Genomic DNA, 21579 nt, shown 5'->3' on the forward strand with positions numbered 1-21579 from the left:
ATCCCCAAAGCCGCCGATAAATATTTGCAGGAGTGCCACCTTTCTGTCAGAAATATTTACCAAAAACCACAAGTTGCTGTCAACTTAATTGCAATTACTGGCAGCAACTGAAGAGACAATGACAAAACCAGGGAAGAAAGTAAACCTGGAATAGTCCAGGTGGCATTTTCCAGCTGCAAGCAGTTCTAGTTATGATTTTACCCCTTCTAATTGTGTTTTTACCCCTTTTAATTGTGTTTTTACCCCTTTTAATTGTGCTTTTACCCCTCCTAGTTGTGCTTTTACCCCTTTTAATTGCATTTTTACCCCTTTTATTGTGTTTTTACCCCTTTTATTGTGCTTTTACCATTCCTACTCGTCCTTTTACCCCTTTTAATTGTGGTTTTAGCCCATTTAATTGTGTTTTTACCACTCCTAGTTGTGCTTTTACCCCTTTTGTGTTTTTACCATTCCTACTCGTGCTTTTACCCCTTTTGATTGTGATTTTACCCCATTTAATTGTGTTTTCACCCCTCCTAGTTATGCTTTTCCCCCTTTTAATTGCATTTTACCCCTTTTAATTGTGCTTTTTCCCAACACCCAGCGTGACTCTCCTGCAGAGATTCATCCCAATGCTGTGACATCAATTTTTAAGAGTAAATTTGATTTGCAAAGCCCCTTTACCCCGACTTCCCTCTCCCTCCAGGGGTTTGGAGAAGGCAATCCCCGCTTCCCAAGGGTCTCCGTGGTGGCTTGGGCACTCCCGAGCCCGTGGCACAGGTGTCCCCTGGAGGGTGGCACTGCCACAGCTCAGGGTGACAACCCAGGCCCAGCTTTGGCTGCTCCACCAGGGCTGGTTTGAGGTGCCAGAATTCCCCAGGAGCTCAAAGGGAGCCCCTGGGAAGCAGGAGAAGGGTCCTCACCTGGGCACAGGCCAGCTGGGCAAAGCTCAGGCTGCACGGCGACCTCCGGCCTCGGGCCACCTCCAGGAGCTGCTCCCGGCTGGCACTGGGGGACACGGACAGCACGGGATGGGGACAGGGACAGGGACAGCACGGGATGGGGACAGGGACAGGGACAGCACGGGATGGGGACAGAGACAGCACGGGATGGGGACAGGGACAGGGACAGCATGGAATGGGGACAGAGACAGCACGGGATGGGGACAGGGACAGCATGGGATGGGGACAGGGACAGCACGGGAATGGGGACAGGGACAGCACAGGATGGGGACAGGGACAGCACGGGATGGGGACAGGGACAGCACGGGATGGGGACTGGGACAGCATGGGATGGGGACAGGGACAGCACGGGAATGGGGACAGGGACAGCACAGGATGGGGACAGGGACAGCACGGGATGGGGACAGGGACAGCATGGGATGGGGACAGGGACAGCACGGGATGGGGACAGGGACAGGATGGGAATGGGGACAGGGACAGCATGGGAGTGGGAACTGGGACAGGAAGGAATGGGAACAGGGACAGGATGGGAGTGGGACTGGGACTGGGACAGGATGGGAATTGGGGACTGGGACAGGATGGGAATTGGGGACTGGGACAGGATGGGAGTGGGGGAAATGGAGCAGAACTGGATGGGGAACAACTGGGAAGGGGCAGAAGTGGTGGGGAGCTGAGGCAGAACCGGGGGGGACTTGAGGGAAAACTGGAAGGGAGCTGGGGCAGAACTGGATGAGGGGACAACCAGTGGGGAGCTGGGCACCAAACTGGGATGGGGCAGGACTGGTGGGGCACTGGGACAGAACTGGGTGGGGACAGATCCAGGTGTGAAGTGGCACCCCTCAGCAGCCCAGAGCACAGCACCCAAAGCACCTGAGTGCCCCTGAGCAGGGTTTGGCTCCTGGCTGTCCCCCAGGAAGGATCCAGCCCCCCAAAGTGAGCAGGAGCAGAGCTCAGGGCACACAGGGCACACAGGGACAGGACAGGAGGAGGGGTGCTGGCACAGGGACAGGCAGGGGTGCACTGCTGACCCTCAGCTACAAATCAGGTTGAGTGAGGTCTGGAATGGAGCTGTTGGAGCCCCACTTGGAGCCAAGATAAGCTCAGCAGCAGTGCCAAGGCTCTTGGCTGCTCCCCAGGGCCCGGCCCTGCCTTTCTTTGTCTTCCCTGACACAAAACCCCAGCAGGGCACTTCCCCTTCACTGTTTGCACAAGTGCAACCAGAGCCCTCCCTGCAACCCCGGGGAAAAGTCCCGAAATCTGGGCTCAGAGGGATCTGGGACCCCAAGAAAGGAGAATCCCTCCCAAGGGAATGCCACAGTCCCTGGGGATGGCTCACCCACCTCTGCACCGAGGCACACACGGCAGACTCTGAGCCAGAACAAGAAGAGAGACAAAGGAGAGGGGCTGTGAGAGGATCGGCACTCAGAGCCCTCGCCGAGGTTCCCTGGGGGGTTTGGGAAGGAACTCACCATTGACAGGGGAGCTGGAGCACTGCACCAGGAGGAGGCGAGAAGGGATGGGGTTAAAAGGGTGAAAATGGTTAAAATGGTTAAAAGGGTTAAAATGGTTAAAATGCAGATCTGGCATTATTTGTGATCACTGCACACAGACTGCTGGGAGCCCTTTGGGATGGGACTGAGCACACTGAAACCCCAAACCCTGAGCACACCCAAATCCCAAACCCTGAGCACACCGAAACCCCAGACCCTGAGCACACCCAAACCCCAAACCCTGAGCACACCGAAACCCCAAACCCTGAGCACACCCAAACTCCAGACCCTGAGCACATTGAAACCCCAAACCCTGAGCACACTGAAACCCCAAACCCTGAGCACACTGAAACCCCAAACCCTGAGCACACCGAAACCCCAGACCCTGAGTACACCCAAACCCCAAACCCTGAGCACACTCACTGAAACCCCAAACCCCAAACCCCAGACCCTGAGCACACCCAAACCCCAGACCCTGAGTACACCGAAACCCCAAACCCTGAGCACACTGAAACCCCAGACCCTGAGCACACCCAAACCCCAGACCCTGAGCACACCCAAACCCCAGACCCTGAGCACACTCAAACCCCAAACCCCAGACCCTGAGCACACCCAAACCCCAAACCCTGAGCTCACTCACTGAAACCCCAAACCCTGAGCACACTGAAACCCCAAACCCTGAGCACACCCAAACCCCAAACCCTGAGCACACTCAAACCCCAAACCCTGAGCACACTGAAACCCCAAACCCTGAGTACACCCAAACCCCAAACCCTGAACCCACTGAAACCCCAGACCCTGAACCCATTGAAACCCCAAACCCTGAGCACACCCAAACCCCAAACCCTGAGCACACTGAAACCCCAGACCCTGAGCACACCCAAACCCCAGACCCCGAGCACACTGAAACCCCAAACCCTGAGCACACTCAAACCCCAAACCCTGAGCACACCCAAACCCCAGACACTAAGCACACTGAAATCCCAAACTCTGAGCACACCCAAACCCTGAGCACACCCAAACCCCAAACCCTGAGCACACCCAAACCCCAAACCCTGAGCACACTCAAACCCCAAACCCTGAGCACACCCAAACCCCAAACCCTGAGCACACTCACTGAAACCCCAAACCCCAAACCCCAAACCCTGAGCACACTGAAACCCCAAACCCTGAGCACACCCAAACCCCAGACACTAAGCACACTGAAATCCCAAACTCTGAGCACACCCAAACCCTGAGCACACCCAAACCCCAAACCCTGAGCACACTCAAACCCCAAACCCTGAGCACACTCAAACCCCAAACCCCAGACCCGGGCTCCAGGGCAGCTCCCGGCCCTGTGCCCCAATCAGCTGGGAAGCTCCAGCCCACCCCAGCCCCCACGGGCAGGGAAATCTCTCCGGTGGGCTCAGGGTGCTCCCCAGGAAGGGGGTGGCGCTGCCTTTAGGGCCCCCAGCCCGAGCCCCTGGAAGGTTTTCCCCGCACGGATTCAGGTTTTGTTTGGCGTGTGCCTTACCAGCCGCGTCCCGGCAGCAGCAGCAGCTCCCTGGCACCCTGCAGGACGAGGGGGTTTAGGAGCAGAGCCGGCCCGGAGCTCCTGCCCTGCCCAGCCCTCGGCTCCCCGCAGGGCTCCGGAGCTCACTTTGTGCTGCGTTCTGCTTCTCCTGGCTCACGCAGGGGGAACTGAGGGGGGCTTGGGTAATTTTACTTTTATTCTCATGTTAATGAATATTTAATATTCATAAATTATACATTAATAAATACACAATTATATAACATTATAATATAATACAAATATTGGAATTTAGGCTATTATAGAAGAGGTTATATTAATATATATAATGTAATATGGAATATACTATATATTATATTAGTATATATTAATATATAGTAGTATATATTAGTATATATATTGTTAGTATAATTAATAGTATAATTATTAGTATAATATCTATAAGTATATTATTAGTATATATATTCTATTGGTATATATATTAATATAGTATATATTCTATTAGTATATATTAATATCTGGTATATATATTAATATACTATTATATTATGATAGTATATATAATATATCAATAAATTATTTCTAGATCAGATATCAATATATTATTGATATATAATATATCAATACATAAATATATTATATATTATATAGAATATTGTATATATTATAGTAGTATATATAATATCGTGTATAATAGTATATATATTAATAGTATATATTAGTATATATATTAGTATATATTAATAGATCAATAAATCATTGATATATAATATACCAATACATTAATATATTATATTTCATACTATATAATAGTGTCATAATAACATATAATATAAATACATATAATTATATTTCATATTATATAATAGATTACACTATATTATAATGTTATATAATTATATATTTATTAATGTATAATTGAGAATATGAAATATTTATTAACAGCTATTAAAATATAATAAATAATATATAATATTACATCTAATATATAAATATATTACTATATATTCATATATTATATTATATTAAAATATATATCAGTGGGACGAGGGCAGGGACAGGGAGGGGACACAGAGAGGGGCTCTGATGTAGATGAGTTCATAATCCCAAAAACTGCATTAGGAAGGGGGTCCTTAATCACCTCATTTTTAATCATTTAATTAGCGCAGGACGGTCACTAATTAACAGCCAAAGGAACCTTCCCCTAAGGGGCGCAGGGCTTGGGACAGGGCACGGGAACGGCTCCCAGTGCCCGAGGGCAGGGCTGGGTGGGATCCTGGGAATTGGGAACTGGGAACTGTTCCCGGGCAGGGGGGGCAGGCCCTGGAGGGGATTTGCAGAATGCATTTCCCACCCCTGGAGTGCATTCCCCACCCCTGGAGTGGAATTCCCACCCGGGAGTGCATTTCCCATCCCTGGAGTGCATTCCCCACCCCTGGAGTGGAATTCCCACCCCTGGAATGCATTTCCCACCCCTGGAGTGCATTCCCCACCCCCGGAGTGGAATTCCCACCCCTGGAGTGCATTTCCCACCCCTGGAGTGCATTCCCCACCCCTGGAGTGGAATTCCCACCCCTGGAGTGCATTTCCCACCCCTGGAGTGCATTCCCCACCCCCGGAGTGGAATTCCCACCCCTGGAATGCATTTCCCACCCCTGGAGTGGATTTGCAGAATGCATTCCCCACCCCTGGAATGCATTTCCCACCCCTGGAGTGCATTTCCCACCCCTGGAGGTGTCCCTGGACAGGCCTTGGAGCAGCCTGGGATGGTGGGAGGGGTCCCTGCCCAAGGAAGTGGAGGGGGTTTGAGGTTCCTCCCAACCCAAACCGTGCTGGGATTTATTACTCAGTGAATATAGAGGTAATTAGAGTTAATTATGATTATTCCTGAAGTGCTTCCCAGATACCCCAGCAGAGGAACAGGGAGCACAGGGAGCACGCAGCTCGGAATGACAGGGGGAGAATCAGCCCCAGTGGGACCTTCCCACCCTAAAACTAAAATATTTCACTCACAAATCCAACAGCAAACAGGACAACGAAAGGCTGGGGGTTTAGAGCAACCTCCAAAGTCACATTCAGTGCTCTGGCAGCACAATCTCCCCTTTTGAGGGCGATCCCAGGTATGGAAAACCCTCCCTGCACAGCAGACTCACCCAGCAGCAGCAGCAGCAGGAATCGCAGCCCTGGGAGCACAGGAGGCATCTCTGGATAGACCTTCAGGATCAGCTCAGCCAGGAAAAACAATACAAACCAAATAAATAACAACCAAAACAGCACAGGGCTTCAGGAACCAGCTCAGCTCAGCCAGGAAAAACAATATAAACCAAATAAATAACAACCAAAACAGCACAGGGCTTCATGATCAGCTCAGCTCAGCCAGGGAAAAACAATATAAACCAAATAAATAACAACCAAAACAGCACAGGGATTCAGGACACCACAGGAACCAGTTCAGAAAGGAAAAACCAAACAGGAATAAATAAATAAATTTAAACCAAAACAGCACAGGTCTTCAGGACACCGCAGGAACCAGTTCAGAAAAGAAAAACCAAAGAGAAATAAATGAATAAAAACCAGAACAGCACAGGTCTTCAGGAACCAGCTCAGCTCAGCCAGGAAAAAAACAATATAAACCAAATAAATGAAAACCAAAACAGGACAGGTGCTCAGGAGAGCCACAGGAACCAGTTCAGAAAGGAAAAACCAACCAGGAATAAATAAATTTAAACCAAAACAGCACAGGTCTTCAGGACACCACAGGAATCAGCTCAGAAAGGAAAAACCAAAGAGAAATAAATGAATCCCAACCCCAAACTCAGAGGAGGAAAGGTAAAGGTCACGTACGCCCCAACACCCTTCACACACCCCAAAATCAGACCCAAAGAACGGGAAAAACTCCCGGGGTGGGGTCCGGGAGAACAGCGGGAGAAATTGGAGTTAATGAAGGCACCACGCCCTGAGCCGGGTCCGGGGGGGCAGCGGGACAGGAGGTGACCCAGGGGGGTGGCAGGGGGACAAGAGGTGACCCACGGGGGTGGCAGGGGGACAGGAGGTGACCCAGGGGGGTGGCAGGGGGACAGGAGGTGACCCAGGGGGGTGACAGAGGGACAGGAGGTGACCCAGGGGGGTGGCAGGGGGACAGGAGGTGACCCAGGGGGGTGGCAGAGGGACAGGAGGTGACCCAGGGGGGTGGCAGGGGGACAGGAGGTGGCAGGGGGACAGGAGGTGACCTAGGGGGGTGGCAGGGGGACAGGAGGTGGCAGCGGGACAGGAGGTGACCCAGGGCCAGGAGGTGACCCAGGCAGGGGGCAGAGGGGCAGGAGGTGACCCAGGGGGGTGGCAGGGGGACAGGAGGTGACCCAGGGCCAGGAGGTGACCCAGGGGGGTGGCAGGGGGACAGGAGGTGACCCAGGGCCAGGAGGTGGCCCGGTTTGGTGACCCGGGGCCAGGAGGTGGCCGTGGCCGCCCGGAGGGGACCCTGTGTCGCTCACCTGTGCCCGCGCCGGTCCCTGGCACGCTCGGGCACCGCGGGCTCCTTTTGACGGGCGGGCCGGGGCGGGGCCCTGGCTGCTGCAGCCCGGGATGGAGCGGGCACTGCCCGGGCACCGAGCCGGGCTGGGCACCCCCTGAGCCCCGGGAGCACGGAGGGGATGGAGCCGGGCACCCCCTGAGCCCCGGGAGCACGGAGGGGATGGAGCCGGGCACCCCCTGAGCCCCGGGAGCACGGAGGGGATGGAACCGGGCACCCCCTGAGCCCCGGGAGCACGGAGGGGATGGAGCCGGGCACTCCCTGAGCCCCGGGAGCACGGAGGGGATGGAGCCGGGGCTGGGAACTCCCTGAGCCCCGGGAGCACGGAGGGGATGGAGCCGGGCACCCCCTGAGCCCCGGGAGCACGGAGGGGATGGAGCGGGCACTGCCCGGGGATGGAACCGGGCACTCCCCCGATACCGGGAGCACAAAGGGATCGGAACCGGGCACTCCCCGGGCACTCCCCGGGCACTCCCCGGGCACTCCCCGGGCACTCCCCCGCTCCGGGAGCACGGAGGGGATGGAGCGGGACACTCCGGGCACTCCCCGGGGATGGAACCGGGCACTCCCTGAGCCCCGGGAGCACAAAGGGGATGGAGCCGGGCGCTCCTGGGCTCCGGGAGCACAGAGGGGATGGAGAGGGAACCGGGCACTCCCCGGGGATGGAACCGGGCACTCCCCCGGCTCCAGGAGCACACAGGGGATGGAACCGGGCACTCCTGGGCTCCGGGAGCACAAAGGGGATGGAGCCGGGCACTTCCCGGGGATGGAACCGGGCACTCCTGGGCTCCGGGAGCACAAAGGGGATGGAACCGGGCACTCCTGGGCTCCGGGAGCACACAGGGGATGGAACCGGGCACTGCCGGGCTCTGAGAGCACAGCGGGGAACCGAGCACTCCCCGGGCACCAAAAAACCCCAAACAAAACAAAACAAAACCAACCAAGCAAACAGAGAAAATCATTGTTTTGTCACTTTTTTGGTGCTTCTCCAGCCAGGCTCTCGCCAAGCCCAGCTCTGGGCCTGGCCTGGGCTCGCCCGTTCCTGGCCATCAATAACTGGTGTCACTGTCCCCTCCCAGTGTCACCACACCCCCGCCTTTCTCAGCGCCCTCCAGGTCCTGCTCAGGAGGACAAGGAGGATGAGGAGGACGAGGAGGATGAGGACAAAGAGGAGGAAGAGAAGGAAGAGAAGGATGAGGAGGACGAGGGGGAGGATGAGGAGGAGGAGGAGGAAGTCAGGGCAGGGGTGACCCATCCCTGTCCCCGGGCAGGCGGTGTCGGCTCCCGGAGCCGTGTCACTGTTTGCTCAGGGCTGCAGCTCCCGGCCGGGAATGCGGTGACACGAACGGATTTTGGCTGCGAGGAGCTGCCGAGCCCAGCCCAGAAATGCCGGAGGGGTCAGCCCGGGGGGGCTGGGGATCCGCAGCTCACACCCCCCGGGAACAGCAGGAAACGGCCTCCGGTTCAACCGGGGCAAGATTAGCTTGGAGATTAACGGGGAATTTCCTCCCCAGAGGGGTGAGCAGCGCTGGCACGGCTGCGGGGGTCACAGCCCGGCAGGGACTGCAGAGCTGGCCCGGGGACAGGGTCGGGGGTGGCCTTGGGGACAGGTTCTAGGGTGGCCCTGGGACAGGTTCTAGGGGTGGCCTTGGGGACAGGTTCTAGGGTGGCCCTGGGACAGGTTTGAGGGGTGACCTGGGGACAGGTTTTAGGGGTGGCCTTGGGGACAGGTTTTAGGGTGGCCTGGGGACAGGTTTGAGGGGTGGCCTGGGGACAGGTTTTAGGGTGGCCCTGGCAGTGCTGGGTGTTTAAGGGTCTTTTTAAACCCCGGTGGTTCTGTGATCCCATCCTCAGCTCCTCGCCTGAGGGGGATTTCAAGCAGCAAGGAAGGAGAGAGGGGAGCCAGGGGTGTCAGAGACCTTGTCCTGCCACCAAACCCTCCACTCCTGATTGATCCCTGCTCTGGGGCCTGCAGAGCAAAGATGCAAGCACTGCAGCCCCTCTAACCCCAATCTTGATTTACTCCCTGCTCTGGGAATTGCAGAGCAAAAATACAAACGCTCCCACCCCTCTAAACTCGATCCTGATTGATCCCCCGCTCTGGGATCTGCAGAACAATCCCACAAAAATTCCAGAGCCCCTAAAGCCATCCCTGATTGATCCCCCGCTCTGGGATCTGCAGAGCAATCCCACAAAAATTCCAGAGCCCCTAAAGCCAGCCCTGACTGATCCCCTGCTCTGGGATCTGCAGAACAATCCCACAAACACCGCAACCCCTCTAAACTCAATCCTGATTTATCCCTTGCTCCAGTACCTGCAGAGCAATCCCACAAACACCGCAGCCCCTCCAACCCCAGCCCTGTTGGGTCCCCTGCCCCGGAGCCCTCCCGCAGCCGCTCCCGTGTCCCAGGGACAATGGGGACACCCATGGGGACACCCCCGGAAGGCCCGGCAGCATCGAACACCCGTCCGTGGCTGGAATCCAAGGCCGCTGTCCCACCCCACCGCTCCTTCCTGCAGGTTTGCACAAGAGATTTCCTCCCTCCCGGTGCTGTTTGCATTGCTGGCGTCCCGATCCACGCCGAGGGAACGCTCCGAGCCCTGCAGGGCAAACAGACGGAGCCACGGGAGGGGACAGGGACAGCGGGGAGTGCGGGGTGCTGCCCCTCTGGGACAGGGCCTGGGGAGCAGCGCCCAGAAAGTGCCCAGCAGCGCCCCAGCCCCTCCTGCTCAGCACCCCACCCCATCCCATGGATCCCATCCCATGGATCCCACGCCATCCCATGGATCCCACCCCAAGGATCCCACCCCATGGATCCCACCCCATGGATCCCACCCCATGGATCCCATGGATCCCATCCCATGGATCCCACGCCATCCCATGGATACCACCCCATGGATCCCATCCCATGGATCCCATCCCATGGATCCCATCCCACCCTATGGACCCCCTCCCATGGATCCCACGCCATCCCATGGATACCACCCCATGGATCCCATCCCATGGATCCCACCCCATCCCATGGATCCCATCCCATCCCATGGATCCCATCCCATGGATCCCACCCCATGGATCCCACCCCATGGATCCCATCCCACCCCATGGATCCCACCCCATCCTATTCCATTCCATCCCATGCATCCCATCCCATTCCACCCCATCCCATGGATCCCATCCTATCCCATCCCATCCCATGGATCCCATCCTATTCCATTCCATTGGAATTGCGGCTGTGGGGCGCTTTTACGACAGTCAGTGATGCTCTTCGCTTTGCGGCGGCGCTGTAGTCCCGTTTCACGACGCGCGCTGCTCGCTTTGCGGCGGCGCTGTAGTCCCGTTTCACGACGCGCGCTTCTCGCTTTGCGGCGGCGCTGTAGTCCCGTTTCACGACGCGCGCTTCTCGCTTTGCGGCGGCGCTGTAGTCCCGTTTCACGACGCGGCGCTCGCTTTGCGGCGGCCATGGCGGCGCGCTTCAGCGGGGTGCTGCAGCTGACGGAGCTGGACGATTTCATCGCCCCCTCGCAGGTGACAGCGCCGGGGACCCCCGGGGGCTCCCGGGGCCGCCACACCCTGCCCGGGGGCCGCGGGGTGGGCGCTGCGGAGGGGCCCCGAGGGGAGGCGGCGGTGGCACCCTCAGCCTTTGCCCCTCGGTGTCCCCGGGGCCGTGCCCGTGAGACGCCTCCCGCTGCTGCTGAGGGGACCGGGAGGGCTGGGAGCTGATCCGCCCTCGGTGCGCGGGGCAGGGCTCGGGGACACCGCGGGGACACCGTGGGGTCACTGCAGTATCGCTCTGGGGTCACTCTGGGGACACTGGGGACACAGTGGGGACACTGTGGGGTTACTCTGGGGTCACTGGGGACACTGTGGGATCAGTGGGACACTGCGGGGACACTTTGGGGTCACTGTGGGGTCAGTGGGACACTGCGGGCACACAGTGGGGACACTTTGGGGTCGCTCTGGGGTCACTCTGGGGTCACTGGGACACTGTGGGGACACTTCGAGGTCATTGTGGGGTCACTGCAGGGTCACTGCAGGGTCACTGGGACACTGTGGGGTCATTGTGGGACACTCTGGGTCACTGTGGGGCCACTCTGGGGTCACTGGGACACTGTGGGGTCACTTTGGGGTTACTGTGGGACCCTGCGGGGACACTGGGACACTGCTGAGCTGGGGTTCCCTCCTGGATCTTGGGCAGCAGGAGGAGGAGGAGGAGGAAGGGCTGGCTGTTCTGCCACAGCTCCAAAGCAGAGCTGGGCGCTCAGGGGGAGCAGAGCCTGCCTGGCTGGGGGGTCCCTGCACTGGTGTCCCTGCTGGGGTGTCCCTGCTGTCCCCAGGGGGAGCAGCCCAATATTTCTTTTTTATCCATCCCATATTGATTATTTATCAATCCCATATTGATTATTTATCAATCCCATACTGATTATTTATCAATCCCATATCGATTCTTAATCCCATATCAATTATCAATCCCATATTGATTTTTCTCAGTCCCACATCGATTATCAGTCCCATATTGATTTTTATCCATCCCATATTGATTTTTTATCAATCCCATATTTCTTTTTATCCATCCCATATTGATTTTTATCAATCCCATATCGATTATCAATCACATATTGGTTATTTATCAGTCCCATATTGATCAATCCCATATTGATTATCAGTCCCATATTGATTTTTTACCCATCCCATATAGATTATCAATCCCATATTGATTATTTATCAATCCCATGTCGATTCTTAATCTCATATCGATTATCAGTCCCATATTGATTTTTATCCATCCCATATCAATTATCAATCCCATATCGATTATCAGTCCCATATTGATTATCAATCCCATATCGATTATCAATTCCACATTGATTATTTCTCAGTCCCATATCGATTATCAATCCCATATCGATTATCAGTCCCATATTGATTTTTCTCAGTCCCATATTGATCATCAGTCCCATATTGATCATCAGTCCCATACTGATCATCAGTCCCCCGCTGTTCCCCCCTCTCCGTGCCGCTCCGTGCCGCTCAGTGCCGCTGTGCTCCTGCAGGAGTGCTCCCAGCCCGTGCAGGTGCGCCGGGGGCCGGGCACAGCCGCAGCCAGGATCCGCATCGAGCCCGATGGAAGCTACGTCCAGCTCAGCCAGGTACGGGGGCTGCTCCGAGGGAAACCAGGAACACCAGTGGGCTCCAGGGACTGAATCATCCAGTCCATTCCCTGCCCAGAAACACGAGTGGGCTCCAGGGAACTGAATCAGCCACATCCATTCCCTGCCCAGGAACACAAGTGGGCTCCAGGGACTGGATCAGCCAGTCCATTCCCTGCCCAGGAACACCAGTGGGCTCCAGGGACTGAATCATCCAGTCCATTCCCTGCCCAGGAACACCAGTGGGCTCCAGGGACTGGATCATCCAGTCCATTCCCTGCCCAGGAACACCAGTGGGCTCCAGGGACTGGATCATCCAGTCCATTCCCTGCCCAGGAACACGAGTGGGCTCCAGGGACTGAATCATCCAGTCCATTCCCTGCCCAGGAACACCAGTGGGCTCCAGGAACTGGATCATCCAGTCCATTCCCTGCCCAGGAACACGAGTGGGCTCCAGGGACTGAATCACCCACTTCCATTCCATGCCCAGAAAAATCAGTGGGCTTCAGGGAACTGAATCATCCAGTCCATTCCCTGCCCAGAAACAGGAGTGGGCTTGAAGGATTTAAAAGCTTCCAGAATTCAGGCTGAATTTTTCCTGTTTTCACCAAAAAACCAGGCTGGGAATCCCTCTGGGAATGCAGCTTGGAATTTAGGCAGATTTTGATTTAAAAAGGGAGGGCACAGCTCTTCCAGAGGAGTCTGGTTCCTTATTTTAAAACAGTGCCTCGTTTCCTGGTCCATTCCTGGCTGGATTAGAGGAGAATCCCTTGGGAAAATGGAATTATTCAGGGCAGATGGAAGGGAAGATATTCCCTTCCAGTGAAACCCCTCAGCAAACCCCCTTGCTGTGCCAAATAATCCCATTCAAAGCAGCCAGCCTCAGTGGCCTGGTCCCCATCTCATTCAAATAAAGATTTTTTAAAGTCATAAACCAAAGAGCATCAGAAGAACAACATCTTCATTATTTGTAACAAAGTGGGGAAGCTGCTCCTTCAATTCCGGGGTCAGAACTGAGCCTGCTCTGGGGGTTCTTGGGGTTTGTTTTTGTAGGATGGGGAAGCACAGAAGCTGGAGAAGGCCAAGATCAGCCTGAACGATTGCCTGGCCTGCAGCGGCTGCATCACCTCGGCCGAGAGCGTCCTGGTGAGCCAGCAGAGCCACGGGGAGCTCTGCAGGGTGCTGGCCCTCAACAAGGTGAGTGCCACCATCCCTGCAGGGGAAGACCACGGGAGAAGGGAATTCCTGAGCCCTGAGGGACCCCACTGCACTGCTGGGGTTTATTCTCATTTTTCCAGAGCCATGAGGAGCTCTGCAGGGTGCTGGGCAGGAAAAAGGGGGGAATCCACAGGAAAAGGGAATTCCTGAGCCCTAGGGGACCCCACTGCACTGCTGGGGTTTATTCTCATTTTTCCAGAGCCATGAGGAGCTCTGCAGGGTGCTGGGCAGGAAAAAGGGGGGAATCCACAGGAAAAGGGAATTCCTGAGCCCTGAGGGATCCCACTGCACTCCTGGGGTTTATTTCATTTTTCCTGAGCCACAGGGAGCTCTACAAGGTGCTGGGCAGGAAAAAGGGGCAAAATCCACAGGAAAAAGGAATTCCTGAGCTCTGGGGGACCCCCCTGCACTGCTGGGGTTTATTTCATTTTTCCAGAGCCACAGGGAGCTCTGGGGTGCTGGCTCTCAGCTGGTGGGTCCCACTCATCCCTGCAGGGAAAATCCACAGGAGAAGGGAATTCCTGAGCTCTGAGGGACCCCCCTGCACTGCTGGGGTTCATTCTCATTTTCCAGGCTTTGCTGCAGGTCCCTGCCTCGGGGGGAGCCTGAGGAGCTCTGGGGGGCTGCCAGCTCTGCCACTTTGGGGTTGTTTGGTGTTTTGCAGGCTGCTGCTGCCCACGAGCAGAAGCTGGTGGTGGTTTCTGTGTCCCCCCAGTCCAGAGCCTCCCTGGCTGCCAGGTGCCAACTGGGGCTGCTGGAGACAGCCCAGAAGCTGACCACCTTCCTCAAGGGTTTAGGCAAGCGTGGGGTTTTCTGCTCTCTGGGCTGAGCACAGATTAAAGGGCTTTGACCCCAGGGGGATTCCACACTGCCCGAAACTTCCATCACACAGGGAGCTCGGAGGGAGGGGAGGAAAGCCCGGGAAAAGGAGGGGGAGGGATTTTTTATAAGGGCAGGACAAGGGAAGGGATTGAAAGTGCCAGGAATTCCTGGCCTGGAGGGTGGGCAGGCCCTGGCACAGATTCCCAGAGCAGCTGAGGCTGCTCCATGCCTGGAGGTGTCCAGGGCCAGGCTGGGTCACCCTGGGACAGTGGGAGATGTCCCTGCCCATGGAACTGGCTGAGCTTTGAGGTCCTTTCCAACCCAAACCATTCCCTCAGTCCATAAAACCTGCACAGAACCGCTGAGAAGAACTTTTCCATTTCACATTTCCACCTCTCCTGTCACCTTTCCTGCCCTTCCCGTGCTGAAAAATGTCCCCTGCCAACTGCAGGGCTCCGTCCCTGGGCCTGAGCTTGCCCCTGGTTGAAGTGGGAGGTTTTTTTGCTGTATTTTGCTGCATCCCGAGGTTTTGAACCCGGCTCTGTCCTGCCCAGGTGTGCACCACGTGTTTGACACGACTTTCTCCAGGAATTTCAGCCTCCTGGAGAGCCAGCAGGAGTTTGTGAGGCGCTTCCGCAGACAAGCAGAGGACAAAAAGGCCCTGCCCATGCTGGCCTCTGCCTGCCCAGGTATGGCTTCAGTTCCAGCTGCAGCCCAAAACCCAGCAGCTGCTCAGAAAGCTGCACGTGGATGTTCTCACCTGCAGGATTGCTCTCCTCACAGCAGATTTTGGTGCTAAAGCAGTGGCGAGACACCTTGAAATCAACCTGGGCTGACACTTGCTTTGCTGTTTGTGCTGAGCTCGGGCTGAAAATGGCACTAAAGCTGGGGAGGATGGGCAGAGTGAAGGTCTGCTTCTTATTTGGTAATTGGATTTTTTGGCTGATGTCCCTTCCAGGCTGGATCTGCTACGCAGAGAAAACCCACGGCAGCTTCATCCTTCCCCACATCAGCACCACCAAATCCCCCCAGCAGGTCATGGGCTCCCTGGTCAAGGGCTACTTTGCAGAGCAGCAGGTACAGCTCTAAAAATGCTCTTCTTGCTGCAAAACTCCTCCAGTTCAGCACTTCGGGCTGGTTTTTTTATAAATTTGCTGTGTAATTCACATTGAAGGGTCAGTATTGCCTTGCAGAAGGCAGAAATCTTCCTCACTTCTGTCTCAGCTAATGAGCAGTAATTAGAGTAGAACACTGAGCGTGGGCTAATTCAATTAAAGCCTCTGAATTATTTGGGAGAGCTGAGGAACCTTATTTTCAGTGTCTTTGTGCTCCTCGTTATAATTGGTGAATAATTTCAAATAAGTGGCCCAAGCCAAGGCTGCAGTGGGTGCTTGGGTGCAGATCAGGGCTTCTCCAGACATGATCCCTCCTTCCCAGCTTGATGTTGTGCTGCTGTCCTCAGCCTGTACCTCTGGAATCTCTCCAGGAGGGAGCTGCATGTCCCCACAGCCAGCCTGGGCTGGGCAGCACCCACTGGGATTCCTCGTGGGGGTCACTGCCTGTGACACTTGCACGAGGCAGTGCAGATTTGGGACAAAATTTGGCAACTTCTGAGAATATTTGGCACAAGAGACTGGAACAGGGGCCCAGGGTCAGTGAGCTGTTGGCTCAGCCTGTCTTTATTGCTTGGGTGATCCCAAGGTTTTGTGGGACTCCAAATCCTGAGGGGCTGAACTTTGGGAGCAGGGAGGAACTTTATTCCCTAATGCCTTAATTAGGGATTGGCTTCTCTGCCTGACCTTGCACAGAGTGAGGGAAACTTCCAGGAGCTGAAGGGACCTCAGGAGAGATGGAAAAAGATTATTCCCAAAGGCCTGGGGTGCCAGGACACAGGGAATGGCTGCCCACTGCCAGAGGGCAGGGCTGGATGGCTGTTGGGAAGGAATTCCTCCCTGGAGGGTGAGGAGGGGCTGGGATGGAATTCCCAGAGCAGCTGGGGCTGCCCCTGGATCCCTGGCAGTGCCCAGGGCCAGGCTGGGCAGGGCTTGGAGCACCTGGGGCAGTGGCAGGTGTTGGGGTTGGAACTGGAGGGGCTTTAAGGTCCCTCCCACCCCAACCCATTCCAGGATTCCAGGAAAGCTCTGAAGGTCCAGAACTGCTGACACCGAGTGCAGCTGAGATTGGCTTTTAGGACAGAAACCATTTAATTTCCTCATAAATATTTAAACACACAAATACTCACAGTGGGGACCATGCCAGGGGCACGGTGGCATTCTCTTCCCCACTCTGCTTTGCTCCTGGAATGCACTCCCTGGGGATTTGGGGGATTTTGGCTGCCCCAGGTGCCCCAGCCTTGTCTCCCTTGCAGCACCTGTCCCCTGACAGGATCTACCACGTCACTGTCATGCCCTGCTATGACAAAAAGCTGGAGGCCTCCAGGCCTGACTTCTTCAACCAGGAGTACCAGACCAGGGATGTGGATTGTGTCATCACCACAGGTAAGCAGAGCCACAGGAGATTCCCAATTCCAGCAATTCTGGGAGCCTTGCAGTGTTCCCTGGCTTCCTTAACCCTTTGTCTCTGACAGAGGTTGGATGCTGATCTATATTTGCATTTAATAGTGCAAATCATGCCCTGGTGAAATGCAGGTGCACTTTAGGGACTGCTCTGTGGGGTTTTTTTTCCTGTATCCCAAAAATAAGAACTCTTTGTGCCTGGTTCTGCCCTAGGAGAAGTGCTGAAGCTGCTGGAGCAAGAAGGAGTGTCCCTGTCAGATCTAGATCCTTCTCCCCTGGACACCATGTAAGAGCAAAATCCCATTGCAGTCATGTTCCTCATCCTCCAGGATTTAGGGAGATCAGAATTCCCCTGTTCCCTTTCCTCCAGGACTCAGAGAGTTCAGAATTCTCTTTCCTCCAGGATTCAGAGAGTTCAGAATTCTCTTTCATCCAGGAATCAGAGAGTTCAGAATTCCCATTTTCCTGCTGTTTTACACAAGTGTGTCTGCCCTTGTTTTGGTTTCTTGTGTCACTTGAACCAGAACAATTGGGAGTTAAAATATTTCCTGTACAGAATACGGTGAATTTCCACTGGACGATCACTCCAGCTCCCTTCATCCCACAAAAAGCTGCTGCAGGCTTTGGGAAGGACAGGAATCTGTCCCAGTGCTAAAACTTTCCTGAAGCAGAAGCTGTTGCCTCTCCTTAGCAGAGCCACTCCAAAGATCCCAGAACTGAAGCAGAAATGACAAATATTTAGGTCACCCAGTTAATCTGCAGGAGGCTGCTGGTGAAAAATGACATTTAGGATGTGTCAGGAACTGGGGTTGTTGAGCTGAGGAGGAACTTCTGCTCCAGGGCCAGCTGCACACTGGGGTGGGGTGGGAGCACATTTTGGGGTGACAGCAGGGCTGGCTCTGCACTGAGCACCCAGAGCTGCCTTGGGCAGGGGAGCATCCCAGAGCTCCTGGCACAGGAGCACCCGAAAGGTGCAGCAGCAGCACCTCCCTGAGTTATCCCTCAATTAATGATGGTTAATTAGAGAACCACGGAATGGTTTGGGTGGGAAGGACTTGAAAACCATCCAACCCCAACACCTTCCACCATCCCAGGCTGCTCCAGGGACAGCCACATCCCCTGGCACGCCCTGTGCCTGTTCCATCCCCAGCACCTTCCAGTGTCCAGGGCTCCAGGGACGGCCGCATCCCCTGGCACGCCCTGTGCCAGCTGCAACCCCGACACCTTCCACCATCCCAGGCTGCTCCAAGCCCCATCCAGGCTGGCCTGTGACACTGCCAGGGCTCCAGGGACAGCCACATCCCCTGGCACACCCTGTGCCTGTTCCATCCCCAGCACCTTCCAGTGTCCAGGGCTCCAGGGACGGCCGCATCCCCTGGCACGCCCCGTGCCACCATTCATTCCCAGGAGAAGAGGAGAAGCTGGGGCTCAGGGGAGCTGCAGTTTGGCTGCAGTTTGGCAGCCCTTGGCACCGTGTGTGCCCCCGGAGCCCTGAGGGTGCTGCTGCTGTCCCCCCAGGCTCGGCGGGGCTGCGGGGCAGCTCAGCTCGCACCGCGGCGGCGGCTCGGGCGGTTTCCTGGAGCACATCTTCAGCCACGCTGCCCGCGAGCTCTTCGGCATCCACGGGGCCTCCATCCACTACAAACCTCTCAAGTAAGGAGCTGAAATCCCACAGGAAACTCGGGGGTTTTCCAGGAATTCTCTCCTGGTTGAGGGGTTGAGTTTTTGGGGTTTTTTTTTTGCGGTGTTAAAGTTCACTTCCAGGCTGAGGGTGGGCTGCTCCCTCCTCCAGCTGCTCAGCAATAAAGCAGCCAGTTCCAGGCAGGCAGGGAGAATTCCAGGGAGAATTCCAGCCCCTTCCCCAGCCACACCCTGGAGTTTGGCCTGGTGGACTCTACCACTGATAATTTTTAGAATAATTACAAAAGTTTAGAGTAATTGAGAAGGCAGAGCTCTTGTGGAGCTGGGATTCCTCACCCTGGATCAGGCCAATCAGGGAGATTTGTCACTGATTATTGATCCTAGATAAACCTTGTGGGAGGGCTTTGGGGCGCTGGTTAACTGGAGTGAGACAGAAAATAAATCACCTGGGTTTGGGCATTGAGGCTCATCCACCTGAGATCCCTTCTGCCTTCCCAGTTCTAATTTAATGTATCTTTTGGAATTAATCATATCCCTAATGAGCAATCTTTATGTTTAGGGAGCAGAAAAAAACAGTCTCAAAAACTTGATAAAAATCAAATTAATTACTTTTTTTTTACCAGGACCAGGTATTCCCACTAAGCTTAGAAACCTGGACTCCTCAGGCAGGGTTTGCTCCCATGTTTTATGATCCAGCAGAAGTCAGAAATCCCCTCAGGGGCTCCACTGATGGTGGCTGAAGGAAGTCAGGTCCGTCAGGGAGGGGCTCCCTGAGCTTTTCAGGCTTTATCCAGCACACATGTCCTCCAGCAGACTCTGCTCAGGTGGCTCCAGCAGCCCTGGAAGGCTCTGGAAGGAATTCCTTCCCGTTTTCCATGGAAGGCACAGAACCAGGACAGCCCTTGAGTGGGACTCGCCAAGAATTTGGGTTTTGCACGGGGCCCTTTGAAATTTAAACCAGGAACTCCTTTGGAGAAGCCACTTGCTGTGCTCTGCTCCCTCAGGAACAAGGACTTCCAGGAGGTGACCCTGGAGAGGGACGGAGAGGTGCTGCTGCAGTTTGCTCTGGCCTATGGATTCAGGAACATCCAGAACCTGGTGCAGAAGCTGAAGCGAGGGAAGTGCCCCTATCACTACGTGGAGGTCATGGCCTGTCCCTCGGGTGAGGCTGCTCTCACAGCCAGCCAGGAGCAGTGGGAGATCTCTCACCCCCTGGGGCTGTGACAGCCACACGTCACAGCTGGGGGGGGTTTTCCTACCCCTGAGCCAGTAATTGCTCGGGATGTAAAGAATTGCAGCTGAATTCCACCGCACAGCCTCTGCACCGGTAATTAATGAGTTGCTTTCCAGGAGGATTGCCTGAGCTCTGGTAGCTGAGGGGATTTTCCCCCTGAAATTGCCCAAACCTGACCATCACATTTACAGAAAATGACAGAAAATGTGCTGTGGCTGGTGGAGAAATGTTCAGTATTAGATTCCATTTTGCTTTTGCTGGCTCCCTTGGGAGCGGGGGCAGCCTGAGCTCACTGAGGGGCCCCTCCTGCCTCTTGGAGCTGCTCCTTCCCAGGGACCCCCACAGCTCTGGGAGCCTCCGAGCTCCCAGCACTCATCCCAGGCACTTTTCCCTCCCCTGCAGCTCAGCCTCCAAGGCTGGGCTCACTGGGCTGGGCTCGGGCTCTGCTCTGGGGGCAGGAGATTAGAGCTGGCAGAGCCGTAGCTGGGGCCAGCCCGGCCCCTCCCTGCCCTGGGGCCCTGCTGCTGGCAGATAACAGGGAGGGACCCTCCATCTCTGAGCTGTTTTCATTCCTGCAGCTGTCTGCAGGAGCAGGATAAATGACCTGGAATTTCTCAGGATGTTTTCCCAGCTGAAATTATTCTTTTTTTTTTTTTCCCCCCAGGCTGTCTGAACGGAGGAGGGCAGATCAAACTGCAGGGGGAATCCAGCAAGGAGGAGCTGCAGCAGGTGGAGAGGTTGTATGAGTCCCTGAGGGCTGAGGTTCCAGAGGAAAACCAGGCTGTGAGGGAGCTCTACGAGCGCTGGCTGGGGGGCTGGGGCTCAGAGAGGGCTCTGCAGGTGCTGCACACGCAGTACCACGCCGTGCACAGAGCCAGCTCTGCCCTCAGCATCAAGTGGTGAGGGCTGGCCAGCCCAGGAGACCCTCAGTGCCTTCTGAACTCGCACTGCTGCTCCTCCAGGGGCTCTGTGCCATTCCTGCCTCTGGGAAAGTGCCTGGCACTGCTCATCCCTGCAGCTGGAGGACGAGGTGATGGCAATAAACCCCAGGAGTGACAGGGACACGGCAGGAGAGGCAGAAACACGTCCCAGGCTGGTGGGACAGCCCCTCACTGCTCCAGCAGCCCCAGTCCTGCCAGAACCGAGGAGCTCAAGGATTTAGAGCTGAGCTTTGTGGCACACCCCAGTATTCCTCCCCCGGGCCTTGCTGGATTGTCACAGCACTCAGCTCTGTGCTGGAACAGCTCATCCCATCAGAAATGCTCCCATGAGGCCTGCAGCTCTCCCTCTCACTGCCCTGCAGGGCCTGTGCCCCCAGAGAGGGGATCCAAAGCCTGGGATCACCCCTGGGGCTGCCAAGGGACCGGGGTGAGTGCGGGACAAACGCCTGTGATTCCTTTTCCTTAAATTATAATGATTCATACCAAGGGCAGTCGCTTCTCTGTGCTTTCTTCCTAAACACTCAGCAGGGAGTCACAGAATTGTCACACTCAGCCTCAGCAGGGTGTCACAGAATTGTCACACTCA

The 21579-nt window shown here is 55.4% G+C and overlaps 2 protein-coding genes across 3 annotated transcripts in view; one reads left to right on the forward strand and one right to left on the reverse strand.

Annotated features, from left to right (window-relative positions):
- LOC119707219 (mesothelin-like) overlaps window positions 1-6210 on the reverse strand; it is a 28397-nt gene extending 22187 nt beyond the window's left edge. Inside the window, exons 1-5 of the mRNA XM_038151835.1 lie at window positions 6102-6210; window positions 3948-3986; window positions 2411-2432; window positions 2282-2309; window positions 903-987 (exon numbers count right to left, since the gene is read on the reverse strand). Of these exons, the coding sequence (XP_038007763.1) occupies window positions 903-987; window positions 2282-2309; window positions 2411-2432; window positions 3948-3986; window positions 6102-6146 (219 nt within the window). The 5' untranslated portion in view covers window positions 6147-6210. The remainder of the gene's footprint in view (window positions 1-902; window positions 988-2281; window positions 2310-2410; window positions 2433-3947; window positions 3987-6101) is intronic.
- Window positions 6211-10870: 4660 nt separating this feature from the next.
- Window positions 10871-21479, forward strand: CIAO3 (cytosolic iron-sulfur assembly component 3). Of its 2 annotated transcripts, none has more exons than XM_038151666.1 (11): window positions 10871-10999; window positions 12526-12621; window positions 13675-13818; window positions 14504-14636; window positions 15216-15350; window positions 15620-15738; window positions 17030-17159; window positions 17391-17463; window positions 18696-18830; window positions 19823-19980; window positions 20717-21479. In XM_038151666.1, the coding sequence occupies exons 1-11, from the start codon at window positions 10934-10936 to the stop codon at window positions 20953-20955; spliced, it is 1428 nt and encodes a 475-aa protein (XP_038007594.1). In that variant the 5' UTR covers window positions 10871-10933; the 3' UTR covers window positions 20956-21479. The 2 variants fall into 2 exon arrangements, with proteins under 2 accessions (XP_038007594.1, XP_038007595.1); XM_038151667.1 differs by having other exon boundaries at window positions 19823-19935.
- The last annotated feature ends 100 nt before the right edge of the window (window positions 21480-21579 follow it).

Source organism: Motacilla alba, chromosome 14 (genome assembly GCF_015832195.1).
Source record: "Motacilla alba alba isolate MOTALB_02 chromosome 14, Motacilla_alba_V1.0_pri, whole genome shotgun sequence".
In the NCBI taxonomy this organism is placed as follows: domain Eukaryota; kingdom Metazoa; phylum Chordata; class Aves; order Passeriformes; family Motacillidae; genus Motacilla; species Motacilla alba.